This window comes from Chaetomium strumarium, assembly GCF_033439665.1.
Source record: "Chaetomium strumarium strain CBS 333.67 chromosome Unknown B0T15scaffold_1, whole genome shotgun sequence".
NCBI classification, from domain to species: Eukaryota; Fungi; Ascomycota; class Sordariomycetes; order Sordariales; family Chaetomiaceae; genus Chaetomium; species Chaetomium strumarium.
In genome coordinates, this window is record NW_026944429.1 from 3,406,012 (window position 1) to 3,421,432 (window position 15,421).

At 57.2% G+C, this 15,421-nt stretch overlaps 5 protein-coding genes across 5 annotated transcripts; 2 read left to right on the forward strand and 3 right to left on the reverse strand.

The window, feature by feature from the left end:
* Positions 1 to 488: 488 nt before the first annotated feature.
* Positions 489 to 3,518, reverse strand: B0T15DRAFT_35126 (uncharacterized protein). The gene is made up of 2 exons (XM_062864138.1): positions 1,500 to 3,518; positions 489 to 1,358 (listed from the first exon to the last, which is right to left on the reverse strand). The coding sequence occupies exons 1-2, from the start codon at positions 3,264 to 3,266 to the stop codon at positions 750 to 752; spliced, it is 2,376 nt and encodes a 791-aa protein (XP_062726136.1). The 5' UTR covers positions 3,267 to 3,518; the 3' UTR covers positions 489 to 749.
* Positions 3,519 to 6,286: 2,768 nt separating this feature from the next.
* Positions 6,287 to 7,717, forward strand: B0T15DRAFT_35132 (uncharacterized protein). The gene has a single exon (XM_062864139.1). The coding sequence runs from the start codon at positions 6,706 to 6,708 to the stop codon at positions 7,594 to 7,596; it is 891 nt and encodes a 296-aa protein (XP_062726137.1). The 5' UTR covers positions 6,287 to 6,705; the 3' UTR covers positions 7,597 to 7,717.
* Positions 7,718 to 10,023: 2,306 nt separating this feature from the next.
* Positions 10,024 to 12,104, reverse strand: B0T15DRAFT_35156 (cytochrome P450). The gene is made up of 2 exons (XM_062864140.1): positions 11,620 to 12,104; positions 10,024 to 11,519 (listed from the first exon to the last, which is right to left on the reverse strand). The coding sequence occupies exons 1-2, from the start codon at positions 11,892 to 11,894 to the stop codon at positions 10,127 to 10,129; spliced, it is 1,668 nt and encodes a 555-aa protein (XP_062726138.1). The 5' UTR covers positions 11,895 to 12,104; the 3' UTR covers positions 10,024 to 10,126.
* An 805-nt stretch (positions 12,105 to 12,909) lies between these two features.
* B0T15DRAFT_35207 (uncharacterized protein) lies at positions 12,910 to 14,015 on the forward strand. Its single transcript, XM_062864143.1, has 2 exons — positions 12,910 to 13,042; positions 13,119 to 14,015. Exon 2 carries the CDS (start codon positions 13,206 to 13,208, stop codon positions 13,884 to 13,886), a length of 681 nt encoding a protein of 226 aa, XP_062726139.1. The 5' UTR covers positions 12,910 to 13,042; positions 13,119 to 13,205; the 3' UTR covers positions 13,887 to 14,015.
* Positions 13,997 to 15,232, reverse strand: B0T15DRAFT_35188 (uncharacterized protein). Its single transcript, XM_062864142.1, has 4 exons — positions 15,082 to 15,232; positions 14,987 to 15,022; positions 14,781 to 14,880; positions 13,997 to 14,600 (listed from the first exon to the last, which is right to left on the reverse strand). Exons 3-4 carry the CDS (start codon positions 14,856 to 14,858, stop codon positions 14,145 to 14,147), a joined length of 534 nt encoding a protein of 177 aa, XP_062726140.1. The 5' UTR covers positions 14,859 to 14,880; positions 14,987 to 15,022; positions 15,082 to 15,232; the 3' UTR covers positions 13,997 to 14,144.
* Between the last annotated feature and the right edge of the window lie 189 nt (positions 15,233 to 15,421).

The following is a 15,421-nucleotide window of genomic DNA, read 5'->3' on the forward strand; positions in this document are numbered from 1 at the left end:
GCTCTGGTATTTTACTCAGTCAACCTTCCTCAAACGCAGTACAGCACCAGGGCCATGTTGTGGTTGCGTTCCTCAGAATGCCTAGGTTGGCTGTCAAACATTTCAATGGCCATCACACAGCAACAAGATGTAGTAGTATTTGATGGCCATCACAAATCTTTTTTTTTTCTTTGCAGCACTCGCAAAGCTGCGTACTCTACATGCAGTGAAATGGAATACTCTGTACATGCAAATAAAAATGAGAAAGTGGCTGGCCACCAGCCTGCCAAAGGGGCAAGCACATTGTCCCCCTCGGCCCCTCAAGTTGAACGCCTTGGGCCCCTTCCTCTTCCCTCCTCCTTGGTGCCTCCTCTTTTTTTCAGTAGCCACCGCGGGCGAGCACAAAACGCAGAGCGGCGGGTTGACGGAAGGCAAGTGTTATTACCTTAACAACCTCCCTAGCCTGGATGCCAAAAGGAAAGAACCGAGCGGTACCGGATGAGATGAAAAGAAAAGGAGGAAAAAGGCCCCGAAAGTGAAGTAAGAGCAGTGATGAAAATAAAATACAGAGAACAGAAACGAAGGAAAGGAAACTAGTAAAACACTGCCTGCTGAGCAAATGGAAAAAAGGAAAGGGGAAAGAAAAAAAACCATCGCGACCCCTCTCCACCCTGCCATGAATGATTATATCCCAACACTAAACCAACAACTTCCTCACGGCTCACCCAACCGAACCTCGCTGCCACCCAAGCTGACTCAGCGGTAAAAACCTACTCCTCCTCCTCCTCCTCCTCCTCGTCGTCGTCGTCCTCACCCTCGTCGACGCCACGGCGGGCCGGGCCGAGAACCAGCCTGGGGCGGTGAAGCCCCAGGGTCCCAGCCGCCGGGGTGGGAGCAGCAGCCGAGTACGCCGCCGCCGACGACCAGCCCCCCCGGATCGGCATCGACAGCGGCGCCGGGCCCGGGTGAGCCCGGGGCCGGGGGTGGGGGTCGGGGGCCGTGAGGGTGCGGGCCATGTGCTCCATGCGGAACTGGCTGTCCCGCTCGGCGACGAACCAGGCGACGGTCTGCGAGTCGTCGGGCACCCACACGCCGCCGCGGGCGCGGCGCACCTCGAAGACCTCCCACAGGAGGTTGATGGCGTCGAGCCGGCGGCCGTCCTGGCGCAGGTTCCGGAGGATTGGGTGGGCGCCCCACGCGTACCGCATCTGCTGCTGCAGCGCGTTGTCCTGATGGTATTGCGCCACCTGCTCCGGGGTGCGGTCGTTGAGGGGGTGGTAGGCCGGGGTTGTGCGCGCGCTGGGCGCGTAGGGGCCGGGGGCCGCAGGAGGAGGAGCGGTCGTGCCTGGGCTCTCGGAAGTTGGTAGACCGTGGGGAGACTGCGAAGAGAAGGTGGTGTTAGTCAATGCGCGTTTGCTTTGTTTTTGTTTTGCTTTAGTTGCAGGAAAGAGACGAAGTGTGGATGGAAGGAGTGTGTGTATGCGGTGATTAGATGAAAAAAAAAGAACGTGAACACGTACCTCGTAGGCCTGCTGTGAAGAACCCGGTGCCGGGGCGGAAGGATGCTGAGGCGGGGACTCCCGGTCTGCCGAGCGGTCCGGAATCTGCGAACGGACACGGCGGGGGTCCGGATTGGGCCGCTGTTGGTAGAGGAACTCGTAAATGTCGAGCACAAGATGGTCACGGTTGTCGTGCTCGGGCCCGGGGGTGGCTGGAGGTGCCCGCTCAACCACGGGGTGCACAGAAGGGCGAGGGTAGTGCTCAACCGAGCTTCGAGGCGCAAATGGACCAGCCTCCGGGGGAGAAGGGGTGCCGCTCTGTACAGTGCGGGCCTGGGCCGGGGTGAGCACACCAGTGTTGCGGGACGCACGGTTGCCGCAGCGGCCCCCTTTGTTTACTTTCTTACCACTCCCCCTTGCGTTGTAAACGTCGTCCTCGTCATACTCGTCTTCACCATCGTCACGATACTCAGAACCATCATCGTCAGACTGACGAGCTTGTTCAGTCATGCCTGCAATTGCTCTAGCAGCTGCCTGCCGCACCGCCGGGCGAGTAGGTGCCGGGGCGACTGGAGATGAGGGACCTGGGTGATCCTCGCCTTGGTCTGGGTGATCACCAGACGCAGATCTCGGTCGAACAGCCGGCCGAGTTGCAGGGGCCGGGAGTGCTGAAGACGGGGGGTTGGGTTGAGGGTCCTGAGCAGGCTCCATCTGGCTCTGTTGAGCGTAGTCGTTAAGTGGAACTGACTGCTGAGGCATCGGGCGAGGACTAGGCGCCAGGTACGCCCGGGGGGGAGGGTTGATATGGGGCCTCGGGTCATGTACCATTCCCCCTTGTTGGGCGAAAGGGCCAACGCCAGCATCCTGTTGAGCGACGGGGCGAGGAGGAGGTGCCGCGAACGCTGGAGCATAAGGGTTCGGTTGGGGGTAGTAGGCAGGCCCCATTACCCCTTGTTGAGCGTAATGGCCATAATGGCCGTAGGGAGCTGCCTGCTGAGCCATCGGATGGCCTGCTGGTGCCGCGAACGCCTGAGGGGAGGGATGATGCGGCGGCGGGGAAATCTGCATCCCGCCTTGTTGGGGGTAGCGGCTTTGGGCAGGCGGAGGAGGCAGGTGAAAGAAGGGAGCTGCCGGATTGTAGCCATGATAGCCATAGAACCCTGGCGGGGCTGCAGGGGGAGCGGGGGGAGCAGGCGCCGCCCAGTGATGGCCGGTGTTATGCGGCGCGATTGGTGACGGCGTGGGGAAGAGAGCAGCGTGGTGGATGGGGTGGGGGAGGCCATCGGCTTCTTCGTCTACGTCGACGCGAGGAGGTGCCATCCCGAGGCGACGGCGCGGAGTGGAAGCGGGGCGCTCGCTGGTAGGCCCGCCCGGGGAGCCCTGCTGCGAACGGTCTTCTGATCGCCGCCGTTTGCGTCCCCGGCTGGGATTGGATCGCCTGGGAGCCTTCTGCACGGTCCAGTCGAGGGCGTCGGCATCGATCCAATGGTAGTAGTCCGAGTGCCACCTCGAGCTTCGGGCGCAGGTCTCGCAGATATATTTGACGCAACGGGGGTGTGCGCAGGACATCAAAACCCCCGGGCCACGCTCGTTGCAGAAGTCGCACTTGGCTACCCTAGTGTACTTGGGAGTCCAAGTTTGGTGCGTGCGGTAGGACTGGCTGCGGAGCGATTCCAACGTCGGCACAGCTGGCTGGCCGCTGGGCGGCGCATCAGAGGTCTGATGGCCAGGGTTGGAGGCCGCGGGCTGGTTCGAAGAGCCATCCTCGTTGCGGTTGTCCTGCTCCATCTTGGCGATAGACGGTAAGGCAGCAGAGGCAGAATAAATTCTGAGGGTGGTGGGAAGAGTCGAAAGTCAGAAGAAGTTCTTGATATTTTTGTGGAAGGGTGGGATAGAGGAATGAAGATCTTGGTGTGGGTGGTGAGAATGCCAAAGTGGAAAGGAAGAAGCGAGAAAGGCGAGGGAAAGGTCGGTTTTATAGCGGTGGGAGAATTGTTTCCTTCTCTCCATCCGATGTCTTAACGGCGCGCCCAGGTGACCAGAGTGTTCGTGGTACAATAGAGCGAATCGGGGGGCATTGAGACCACGGTGGCGCCGGCCCAGAGTCTTTCTCTGAGATCAGATTGCAGTCCCGGGTTCGGTTCCAACGGTGACCTCTCCGTGCCATGCGTGCCATCTCATGCCATGTGTATCGTGATGCCAGTGGTGCCGAATAGTCGTCTTGTTCACCGTACAACTAGCCCAGCGTCGGCGGCCCTAGAGAACATATCAGCTCACCGACACTGAACATTATCAAATGCCGCTTTTTCTAACTTCGCCGGCTCCGGCACTTAGGTGGGAGCCCTTCCAGACGAGACCACCTGGACGGAACCTGGCGTCAGGAAGAGAAGCATCATCGTGTATCCTTGCCAACCACACGGAGGCTCTGGTGCCCTGCCCCTTCTCCCGCCGTCGGTGCCCGTTTGTGGCTGCCCCGATGGCTCTTGACCTCCGGTATCGTGACCGTCCCTGTGGACCACCAATGGTCAGCGCCAATGAGAGCCTTCCGCCAACTCCAACTTCAGATCGATCTTTGTCCCGGTATATAGGATCGTGACCTGCCAGCAAGCCAGCTACCAGCACATGTACGCCTCGTCGGATGCGAGCCATACTCGTGACCGGTCCTTCGTCTCAACACTTCGACGGCCAAGCAAGGAGAGACAGCATAGTGAGTTACATATGCATAGCAATAGTGGACAACAGACGGGAAATCATGCGGGCGGAATCAAACGCCAACTCAACAAGGTTGCGGCTATGACTACAGCCAGCTTCAAACATTGTGTAACAAAGCCTGACGCTGTTCAAAGAGAGCAGTAAATAGGGACGAATTCCAAGTGAGAAACCACGGCTGCTCCGGCCTCGAGGACGGCAGCGGGAAGATGAAGAGGCCCTGGTAGGACACAACGGAGAGGTTCCAGAATCCAGATCGCACCCCCAGACGAACAACATTGGCGCAAGAATAACCCAAAGCGAGGATGACCACCGCCGCAGCATCCGTTGAATGCTTATACCGTGATGTGGAAATGAAGACGGCGGGCGACTCGTGGGATACCTGATGCCGAGGCGGGCGGCAGCCGGCCTTTTGTGGGCCTTCGGATCCGGCTGGTGGTCGGCGGATGTTCAGAGAGACGGAGGGCCGGATGATGCCAAGAGGCTAAGGGGCCGGATCAATGACCCACTCGACTCCACAAAATGAAAAGAGCGTGCATCGACCCCAGAAGCGGGGACATGTGACGAGCTCTTCCAATCATCGGTGCACGCCATTTCCCGCAGCGCAGCCATTGGACAATGGCTTAATGAGGTTCCACTTTGAACGCATGCGCGTGCCGGTCGCGTCGCGTCGCAGCACGTCTCCCAGTTCGCACCCGTCCCCGCCATCCGGTGTGTCTCGAATTTTCGAGGTCCAGGAAATAAAGATAATGCTCGGCAAGATTTCCGTTATGTGTGACAGAGACTGTAACACTCACCTGCCATTTCCACCACAGCAAATGTAGCACATTCCAGCATCAAAACTCTACATAGGCTGCCCTCGAGGTACCGACATGTGTCTTGGGCCTGGGCCTAATTTCGAGACGCTAGCTCCGGGGAAGCTAAAAGGAAAGCGAATGACAGAATTTTCTCTCAAGACCCCTATTTTCCACAACTGGCCATACCTCATTTGTGCAGACCGGGGATGCTGGCATGAAAGAATCACCCCCGCCTCTGGGGGAAAAGACGACCGACCGACCTACTGACTGATGACTGACTGACGACGGCCCTGCGGACATGGAGAAACCGTCCGGTTCCTGCATTTGCACGCCACGGTCCCGACGATCCGACTTGCCCTTGTCAGGATCATGGCCCGACCATCGTCATGATCGGCAATTGAGTCCGACGTCGTGACCTCATGTCAGTGTGTTTGTAGGACTTCTGTATAGGGGAAAAAGAAAGAGTAGATGCCAATGGAACCGACTACGCTTCCAGGCAGTGTTCCAAGCCACCTCATCCCGGCCGGTTTGAACGGTGGAAGAAGGCCCTGCGTCGATCATGGAGGATGACGCAAGTTGGGAGGGCAGAAAACCGGGCTGACCACCTCTTCGAACCTGCGGTAAGGAGCCGGGCCCGGGTGCACCGGATGTCCCAGCAACTGACTGGATTAGCTCGGGTAGACAAGGTACTACTACCTGATCTACCATACCAAACTGTACTTCGTATACATAGTATCCCCCTCTCTCCAAGTTGGACTGGGTGGAAAGGGATGTGATGAGGAGAGACTTTCACCGAAGTGCACAGTTGCAATTCATGATACGTACATATACACCTGGCGTGATAGCGAAAGGGAGAAAAAGACTCGAAGCAGGCTCGAGCCATCTCCGTCGCCCTTCACTGCTTTGGTACTTTCGATCAATGAAAGAGTACTTAGTGCAATGCTTCGTACAATACCTATCGTGCCTTTGCTTAAGCAGTCCCTTATCACCAACTAGCTTGCTCTCGACCGGACGCCGGCAGGGTCGGATCAATCCGTCTTGAGCATTGGTTTGACTTCCCCGGTCTCCTTGTGCAGCGCTCTTGAAAACCCCGCCGAGGGGGCCTCGAAGAGGGATCCATTTTCGTCAATTTCCGTTAAGTGCTTGCATGAGGGAAACTGTGGAGGGAGGGTCAGTAGGTGGAGCACACCAAGCCGATCTCCATTGGCCCTCACCGTGGAGCGCCATGGACGCCCTCCGAGCCCTGGCCTGCTTGCTAATACCCACTTTCTGCGCACCGTTGTCCCTGTTCCCAAGACCGCAAGGTCAGGCCCGTTCTTATTAGGCGCATTATTCCGCTGGTCGCCCCTCGGGGTCCCTCGCGACTGATTCCCTCAGTGCCTCTTCACCTTTTGCACAATCTGCGCCGACCGACACACGACCACCTTGCGATCGTGTACAGGTCGAGTCTTCCAGGGAACTTTTACGTTAGCCAAACCTATCGCTGGGACATCCCAATTCATCTTTTGGCCTCACCAACACCCCCACCCAAGCGCATCCAACCGCAATCCCCGGTCCTGTCGCGAGCCGTTCGCTGCTGGAAAGACACCATCTAACCGACGTCGAAAGTTCCCCGAGCCACTTACACCGCGACGGGCTCGCTCTAGAGACAATATCGAAAAGCATCGGAACTCATATACTCTCAACAATCGTCACGCACATTTTAAACTCGAGGAAGAACAATGTTGCTGCCGTCCGCACTTCCATGCGACTCGTCGCAAACGCCGCGCTTGACGCGCCTTCAGTCGGCGCTCTTCGCATCGCCGCCCGCAAGCCCTCCGCACCTCTCGACGCAGCAAGCTATCGGAAACATCTTCTCGACATGTCGTTCTCTGCAGTCCCTCCTCGCCGGGCCCGCGCCGCCTGCCAACACCGGCCCTGAACCCATCACTCCGCCGACCTCGTCGCGCTCTCAGTTGCTTACTCCGCCGCTGGCGTGCGCGCCGCCTCCGCTCAAACTTCGCCTGCGATCGCGCAAGACAGACAGCACAACGGGCGACCATGGCCCGGCGAGAAAGCGCATCGTGAAGCGCAGCGCAGCAGTCGCGCAGGCGCCAAGGGGACCCAACAAGCGCCGTCGCGCCGCCGACGACGACATGGGCCGGTGCAGCGAGGATGACAGCGATACCGAACAACACGGACCTCTCGGCAATCCCGTAGAGGGGCAGGACAAAGAAAACGAGGCTCGCTCCGGGCCACAGACACCCAAGCGCTCGAGGCTCGCGCCCGAGGTCATCCCACTCGGTCTCGAGCGATCAGATTACCACAACCTCCACCACTCCTTCCCCCAGAACGTACCGACGGACGGTTCCAGCGAGTACCGACAAGATGGCACCGATGTGGTAGTCGAAGCGGACGGCGAGGCATGGAGCACCGAGGAGGACCGCATCCTGGTCGAGCTTGTATTGGAAAAGCTCAAGCTCACCAAGTCGGACTGGCAGGACTGTGCGCGCAGTCTGGGCAAGGACCGCGGGAGCGTCGGGAGAAGATGGAAGAGCCTCATGATCAATGGAGAAGTCGGGCTCAAGAGGGGCAGTCACAGGAGGGGAAGGATACACGGGACTTGGAGGTGATGCTTTTGGTTTCGCGTTTCCCCATACGCGCGTTCTCTTCTTGGACTACCTATGCTGTATTACCTAGTGTACGTGTATTAATGCGGTCTCTCTGGCTGGCCTATCTGTCTACGATGCGGGAATGCGGTCGGCGTTGTGTTTTCTGGGATGAGGAACTGGAACCTAGATCAACGGTGGGCAGGCAGGCAGGCAGGGCAGGGCTGGGATAGGAGCTGATGATGGAGTTCTGGATCCCAGCGCAATGAATTTCAAAATCTACCGAGATTCACGACAAGCTTGGCTTTCCACATTCAACTCCAAACCTGGAGGCTTGGGTCAACCCCATGCTAATTCACCGACCTTGCCGGCTTCAGCTTCACCTTGCATCCCGTTCTCACCGTCTTGCCAAATGTGGCAAACTGTGCCTCTCGCTCCCTTGCCCTACGATAAGATCGAGCCAATTGCATCCGCCCTTGCGGTGCGATCCCCCGACCCCACAAGGCCGCAGCTCCAGGGAACGATGAAACTCGGGTAGATTTGACGCCGCCGGCGGCTTTTCCTTTCCCTACCTACCAGTAGGTAACCTACGTTGAAATGAGACGGACAAAACGGCGAAGCAAGGCATGGGAAGGCAAACACACCCTACTTTAGAAACACGGAATTCAAGGTGATGGGGGTTGGCTAGGTAGTACGTCTGATGTAGTATATATGCATCATGGATGCAAGCCAGCCTGTGCCTCTACAGTCACCCAGTTCACGGCTCGGGATGGCGTTCATGCACGTCGGTCGATGAGCTTCTGCTCTTCATCAAACCTGCCTCTCTTCCCCCGCATCTGTCGTAAGATAAATCGGAGAATCGCCCTGGACTGGGCGCGAACTTTCATGTATGTATATGCATATGCAGCCCCCTTGCTTTCGCAGCGGGATCAAACTTTGCGTCGAGGAGCACTGCAAGTCATGCCTTGGCTTGGCAGGCCTGATAAGACTGAAACATGGCCCGTGATGCCTTGCATGATGCTTCATGTACATACTCCGTACATACATGTGTGTACTACACCAGTAGTAGGTAGGAGTAGAGTTGGGTTGTGGTGACCAGCTGAAGGGTTGAGGTCGAGACCGTCCAAAATACTACTACTACTACTAGTACTAGTACCTACTATACTACTAATAGTAGTAGCAGTACATACACTGACGGTCCCAACATCACAACGCGTTTGCGCGTGCGTCAATACGTGAGTGACGCCTACTAACGGAGCACTGGCAGGGAGCCTTACTGCAGTTAACGGACATCATGATATCCAGTATTCAGATGACCCGTCCTCGAACAATGGCGCCTGGAGTCCGCCATGGAACGAACAGAGCAAAGCGAGCACGATAATAATACCACACTAGCCCGATGAGAAAATCAAGAGCTTGGTGCTGAAATCTGTCTACCGTACTTTTGGTTTCTGCGAAGAAGATTACCTAACGTCATCTCCTTCTACCTCGCCGGGTTCATTAACGCATTGAGCAATGTCGCCTACGGTACGTTCACCAACCACTAACCCAAAGTACTAGTAGTACCTCCTGGGCACCATCCATACTACCTCCTTACCTTGCCATGGATGAACATCAAAGTTCGGTCAACTCACCACCGCAGTCTACCTCGCGCTCCTGGGGGGGCATGTATCCCCGCGGAGCCCTGCACCCTGAAGGACATCCTCCGCCCCAGATTACGACCAGCTTCATGTGTCACTGTCCTTGCTCACCCCCCTCGGGAATCGGGTCCTTCCACCTTTCATGCCACGCTCCGCCAGACGCTCGAGTTCGTAGGTGAGCTCTCCATGCTGTGTCTGGCCTGGTTTGCCGTGGGCCTGGCCTTTTGAGTTTCATGGGTGGTGGCATAGGTAGCCTGACTGCTGCTGGGGCGAGTCAGGCCACGCAGGTTCCCAAGGGGAGGTGAAGGAGGGGGGGTCGAGTGAGAGAGGGAAGGCATAGAGGTACCATTCACTGGATACACCTAAGGTAGTAGCTACTATCTAGGTCGGTAGTACTGTACCCCGTAGTATATGTGCTATGTACAATACCTCCCGTATGTCCTGTTCTCGCTAAGTATCGTGTTGTTGCATCGGTTTGACGGTGTGCGTGTACGAAATAGATACCGGGCTGCGCCGCTCCCTCTCTCCCTTCTCTACCATACTGCCCCGTGACCCACCCCCAACTTCGCTCCCTTGCCTTATTACCAAGTGAACCGCCGCGTTGGAACTTCTCTTTGCCAATGTAGGTAGCAGGGTGGAAGCGGGACACGTGAAGCCAGGGTAAGGAAGTGTTTCGGATGAGAAACATGTTAAAACCAATTGAATCATTATGTCCCTAGTATATATCCCTATCCGCTAGGTAGTACAGCAAATCGACGCCACCACACGATAGCACCCCGAGATCACTTTCAACCGGCAAAGAGTGTGTCCCGAGAATATCCGTTATCCCTTGGCTTCTCCGATAAGCCCCTAGGAGACCTTCCAGGGCCAAAAGCGGGAGGCATCCAAGGATCCAAGGAGCCACCAAAGCCATTTCACCATCCGTCCAGAAGCGTCATCCTGAGGTACATGCCCCTCGCGGGCCTTGCCGTCACGCCGCCCTTGATCTCGATCTTGCTTTCATCCGCCTCTTCCTCGTTGTGCAGTTCCAGGCTGAACCGCCCTACCCAGGAGGCCAGTAGACAGGCGAACTCGGCCTTGGCGAACGCCTGGCCGATGCAGCTGCGCGGGCCGTGCAGGAAGGTCATGAAGGCGTAGTTGCTGCTCGCGCCTCCGCTCGCGGCATGCCTGTCCTGGTCCGACTTGGGCATCCAGCGGTCCGGATTGAACTCGCGCGCATGCGGGCCCCACAGCGCCTCGGACTTGTTGATGGCCCAGGGGGCGATGGCGATGCGCGTGCCCTTGGGAACGAAGTGCCCGTTGATGCTGGTGTCGCACGCCGACTCGCGCAGCGTGAGAGGGACCGGGCCGAAGTAGCGCAGCACTTCGTTGCAGACGGCGTTGAGATACGGCATCCGGTCGATGTCGAAGCTCGACACGGTGCTGCCGCCCCCTGCGCCGGAGATGGGCGGCAGCCGTTCGCGCACCTCGGCCCGCAACCGCTCTTGCACGTCGGTGTACTTGGCGAGCAGATAGGCCGCCCAAGTCATGGACGCCGCCGTGGTCTCGTGCCCGGCCGCGAGGAACGTCATCAGCTGGTCGACGAGATTCGAGTCGCTGAAGCCTCCCGACTCGATGGCCACCGAGAGGATGTCGAGGTCGGTCAGCTCCTTGCGTGCCAGCTTCTCCTTCTTCTCCCTGATCAGCTCGGCGCACTCAGCTCGGATCAGACGAGCTGCGCCCTCGATGTCGTCGTTCCGCTTTACCGGCAGCAGGTTGATAATCCTGGGGTGGATGATAATGGAAAGCAACTGCAGAATACGGGCCTGGCGACTTGGCCTGAACACCTCGGCGTACGCCCGGCTGAGCCGGTTGTCCGGGTTCTTGATGGCCTCAAAGTCGCGGCCCAAACCTGCCAGTCCGATGATGTCGAGGGTTATGCGCGATGCCCAGCTGCCCACCTCGACGACGGCGGTATTCTTGTCGGATTCGGGCCGCTCCGCAGCGCCCTCTAGGATCTGGTCCGTGATGGCCTGCACGCCTTCGCGCGCCTTCTCCCAAAAGGTCGGGTACAGATCCTTGATGTGGCGGAAAGCAAAGGCCGGGAGCAGGTTCCTCCTCTGCACCTTGTGCTCGTCACCCTCGGCGAGGAGCACGCCAATGCCCAGGATACGGCCGATGGACCAGCGGATCTGCTGAGGCTTGACAAAGTCGTAGTTCTTCGTCACGAGCACCTCGGCAAGGGTCTTGGGCGACGCGATCAAGAGTCTTTCTTGGTTGAATGGGCCAAGGTACCGGATCAGCCCGTTGTGCGGGATCGAATTGACCCTGCCGACAGTCAGCAAAAACCCGGGTGACTAAGGTAGGTAGGATGCCTCCAATAGATATTGAACGGAGGAATCAGGAGACATGGGAGGAAATAACATACCATTCCATCATGGGGTTCCCAGTCGGGAGCGATGTGATTGCTTTCCACTGGCCCATGAACAATGAATTGCCGTCGGGCTCTGGAAGGCCTCGCAGAGGCGAGAAGAGCTTCGGGTAGAGGATCACTGCCCAGACAACCCACGCCAGCAACTGGATTCCCAGGAGGCCCGAGAATGCGGCCAGGAACCCCGGCGCCGGCCATTGCGGGATTCGCCCTGACGACAGGAGGTAGGCACCGCCTAGAGAGGCGGCTGTTATGAGGCGGTAGGGGATCATGGTGGGCGAGACAGACACGCCGTGAGCAGGGCTGCGGTATAAGGTAGTCAAACACTGACTTGCCGAGACACGTAACGTCCAGCTAGCTGTATATCTCTGAATTGCAAAGTTGGTCCCCAACTTAATCGGCAATGCTAGCGATGCCGCTGTCGTCGCCTGCCGGCGACTTTCAGTTGCGCGAAGCCCTGTCAGAGACTTATGGAACTAGTAGGACAGAAGACGAGCCTGATTGTTACAACAGTTAACAGGGCCAACCTCTAGTTCAAGAGGACTCGCGGTGCTTCGAGGCTGAGGTCCCTTATTAATAACTATACCTGATGTAACCGAATGAAGTCCCAATCTACGGTAACTAGTACGGATCTACGCCGTTAAACCAGACATGGTTGATGTCGCATCCGCGCGGAGATATGGGCTAGAGCCTTAGCGCACGGAGCAAAGTTCTCGCCCCGGCTCCGTGTGATTCGGTCCAATGGGGACCCCCGGTCCAATGACTGAAGCTGGAATTCGATCGTCGAACCCTGGGGGGCGGACCTCGGCTGAATCATTGCTCCTGTGACAGGTTCTTGAAATCTGAATGGCATAGAACCGAGCGCGCCGGCATATATGTATGTATCCGTACTGTGGCAAGTTAATGTATTCCGCCGGATCCGATCCGATCCATGATCTCCGTCGTCGGGTTGATTCCATTAAGAAGGAGCCATAAGAATCCGTTTGTGCTGCCGACCGAGTGGGGCCTCTCTCGCCGGCGGCCGACATCAAAGGACTCAAACTCCACCGCAACGAGCCACACCCCATTCCTGCTGTCAATACACGTGAAGCGCCACATGGAAGATTGAGATGGGACAAACCCACACCACTGGCATGTCCTCAAGGATTTGAAGCTCAAGTGAGAAAATCACGCGGGCCGCCAGTGATTGGGTGTTGAAGTTCAATGTCAATGCGCCATCTCTCATGAGTCTCATCAGGGGCTGCTCCTTCCTCTTATTACAGCCAGAGTCAGATTATCTGATGTTTGCTCACAAGTTCAACACCTACCCAATGCAGGTTGACTTAGGTGAGGGCTCGACGCATGGCCTGAGGAAACAGTACCTAGGTAACGTTACCGCAAAATCTGTGCGCCCTTGCTTTAGCAGCCGGGTATGTGGACGGTGAGTCATCGTGGTCTGCCAAGTCAAAACGCCTGCTCTATATATCTTGACCTACACCATAAACCATACGACTTAGAGAACTTGAACAGAAAATCAATACTACCCGTTGAATCCCGGGTTTCACGCCTGCGGAGGACGTCGACGACGATCAAAGACGGCAGACATGGCCGCTCCCATACCGCCTCTGTCTGCCCCATCCACCGTTGAGGCACAACCAACTAAAGAGCACGCAGCAACAATGGAAGATGCAAAGCCAATTGAGTCACCGGCAGCGAGCGCGGGGCCGCCATTACCCCCAACCACCAACATCTCCATCGTGTCTGGATACCGCCCGGGTCTTATCGCCAGCACTCTGCAGATGCACATGGACTTCTACTACCCGACGGAAGGATGGGGCCGGGAATTCGAAGCGGGCTTGTCCACCGGCCTGGGGGACTTTCTGAAACGGCTGGACAGGCCGGTGAACCAGGTCTGGTCGGCCATCGTGACCGTGCCAGCAGCGGATGCGCAGTCAGCTCCGGTCGAGCGCATAGTTGGAACGGTGTACATTGACGGCGAATGTTCTGGCAAGGAGGGAGCCGCGCGGCTGCGCTTCTTCATTGTGGATGATTCGGCTAGGGGCCTGGGCGTCGGGGGGAAGCTCATCAGAGCGGCGATGGAGTTCGTGAAGCACTCGGGCTTCCGTGACTGCCACTTGTCAACGTTGCACAGCCTCACTGTTGCCAGGAGAATGTACGAGAGAGAGGGGTTCAGGGAGGTTGGCCAGGTGTGGTCCGAACAATTCGGGAAGGGCTTCATGGAGCTGAAGTATGTTTGGCATCGGCCTGATGAGAAGCTTGAGTGAGGACACCGGTCTATCGGTTTTCCAACTTCGCGTTTTAAAACGGTCAACAACGGCTCTGATAGCCAGGTAGATATCTATCGGCATGCTCTCCAAGCAAGCAGGTCTTATATAAGCCCGAGAGTGCCGGCATCCTTCCAGATATTTTTTATGTACCCAACATTTCCGCTCCATGTTTCAGGGGGGGATGCAATTGCCACACTCGCACCACCCAAAGCTCATATCGACCGTAAATCATCCGCCATGATCACCATTGTCCTCTCAAGAAACCCACGTCCCCATAGCTCCTAACCCCCAGCTTACCGCCCTCCAGGCGACCCATAGAACGCCCAAGCCCACAAAGCCCAGGACCAGTAACACACCGTCCCGGATCTCAAACGCCTCGGTAGCCTCCATCTTCATCAACTTCCGTTGCTTACTATGGTAATAATCCTCCGCCTCCCGACCTGCCAAAGCCGGGCTTCCCGCACTACCCACACTTCCCGGGCTTCCCGGACTACCCGGGGTCGCAGCTTGCTCAGAGACGGGCCGTCCCCGCTCATCGACCACGACATACTGGTAAGGGATATACCGGTAGATGATACGATGCAGCCATCGGGGGAGGCGGCTGCGCTGGTTGGCGTCGGCGTGATAATGACCGCGGATTGCCGAGTAGCGGAGGTCGACCAGGGCGAGGGAGAGGAGGAAGGAAATGAATAGGAGAGGGGTCATTATCAGCTGGTAGGTAGCTTGTTAGTCTGTTGTTGCTTTACTCGACGTGTGGGCTGGTTTGTAACGGGGGAGATCCGTAGAAAGGGGTGAAGAGATGTGTAAGTGGTCGTCGGTTAGTGAGAATAGAGGGGGATTGTCACTCCAAACGTGTACCCCAAAGGTATTGTACGTATGCAAGGTACTTACTTTGTAGATCGTGGATGGCTCCTTGGGACGCCGGGCATCTCCTTGATTGGCGCTAACGGGAACCGGCGGCGGCGCCATGGTGACCGATGCTCGGGGTGAACTTCGGAATACTAGTAAGTTTGATTCCGTGCGAGCGACCGCAAGCTCGCCGAAATGCGGCCGACCAGCTGAATGTGTTATAAAGTAAACAATGTATAGTATCGAACCAGAGGTAATTGGGCTTTGCTGGCCGAGTTGGGTGCCTTTGCCAACTGTCAGTGACGCGGCCGGCGCAAATGCACGAGGCTTCGTCTCGACGGACCAATGAAGGCGTTAAAAGAGGCCCCCAGGTGGATTATCGAGACCTGTCGGTTATGGCCGAAGTGGCATCTACGAGACTAATAGGAAAATGCCAGGTATTCGAGTCAATACAATATTAAGAAGCATGCCAGATTGACTATATTGGTTGCCTGGATTCTGCAGATCGGAAGTTGAGGTTCAAGATTGGATTGCCAATTTGTCATGCTTGGCCGTTTGGATGCCCCGCCATCCGTCGATCCCGTCGGGCCCCTGGAAAACACCTAGAGAGGCGAAGGGATCATCTTATCGGGGGATAAACTCCGTGATCACGGTTTGAAAGTGTCAACATACTTTTGGAATTT

Coding starts and splice junctions, on each gene's coding strand:
- B0T15DRAFT_35188 (XM_062864142.1), bottom strand. CDS start 14,858: ATGGCGCCGCCGCCGGTTCCCGTTAGCGCCAATCAAGGAGATGCCCGG. Junction 14,601..14,780: donor AGCCATCCACGATCTACAAA/GTAAGTACCTTG, acceptor GCTACCTACCAG/CTGATAATGACCCCTCTCCT.
- B0T15DRAFT_35207 (XM_062864143.1), top strand. CDS start 13,206: ATGGCCGCTCCCATACCGCCTCTGTCTGCCCCATCCACCGTTGAGGCA.
- B0T15DRAFT_35156 (XM_062864140.1), bottom strand. CDS start 11,894: ATGATCCCCTACCGCCTCATAACAGCCGCCTCTCTAGGCGGTGCCTAC. Junction 11,520..11,619: donor GGGAACCCCATGATGGAATG/GTATGTTATTTC, acceptor GACTGTCGGCAG/GGTCAATTCGATCCCGCACA.
- B0T15DRAFT_35132 (XM_062864139.1), top strand. CDS start 6,706: ATGTTGCTGCCGTCCGCACTTCCATGCGACTCGTCGCAAACGCCGCGC.
- B0T15DRAFT_35126 (XM_062864138.1), bottom strand. CDS start 3,266: ATGGAGCAGGACAACCGCAACGAGGATGGCTCTTCGAACCAGCCCGCG. Junction 1,359..1,499: donor CTTCACAGCAGGCCTACGAG/GTACGTGTTCAC, acceptor TTCTCTTCGCAG/TCTCCCCACGGTCTACCAAC.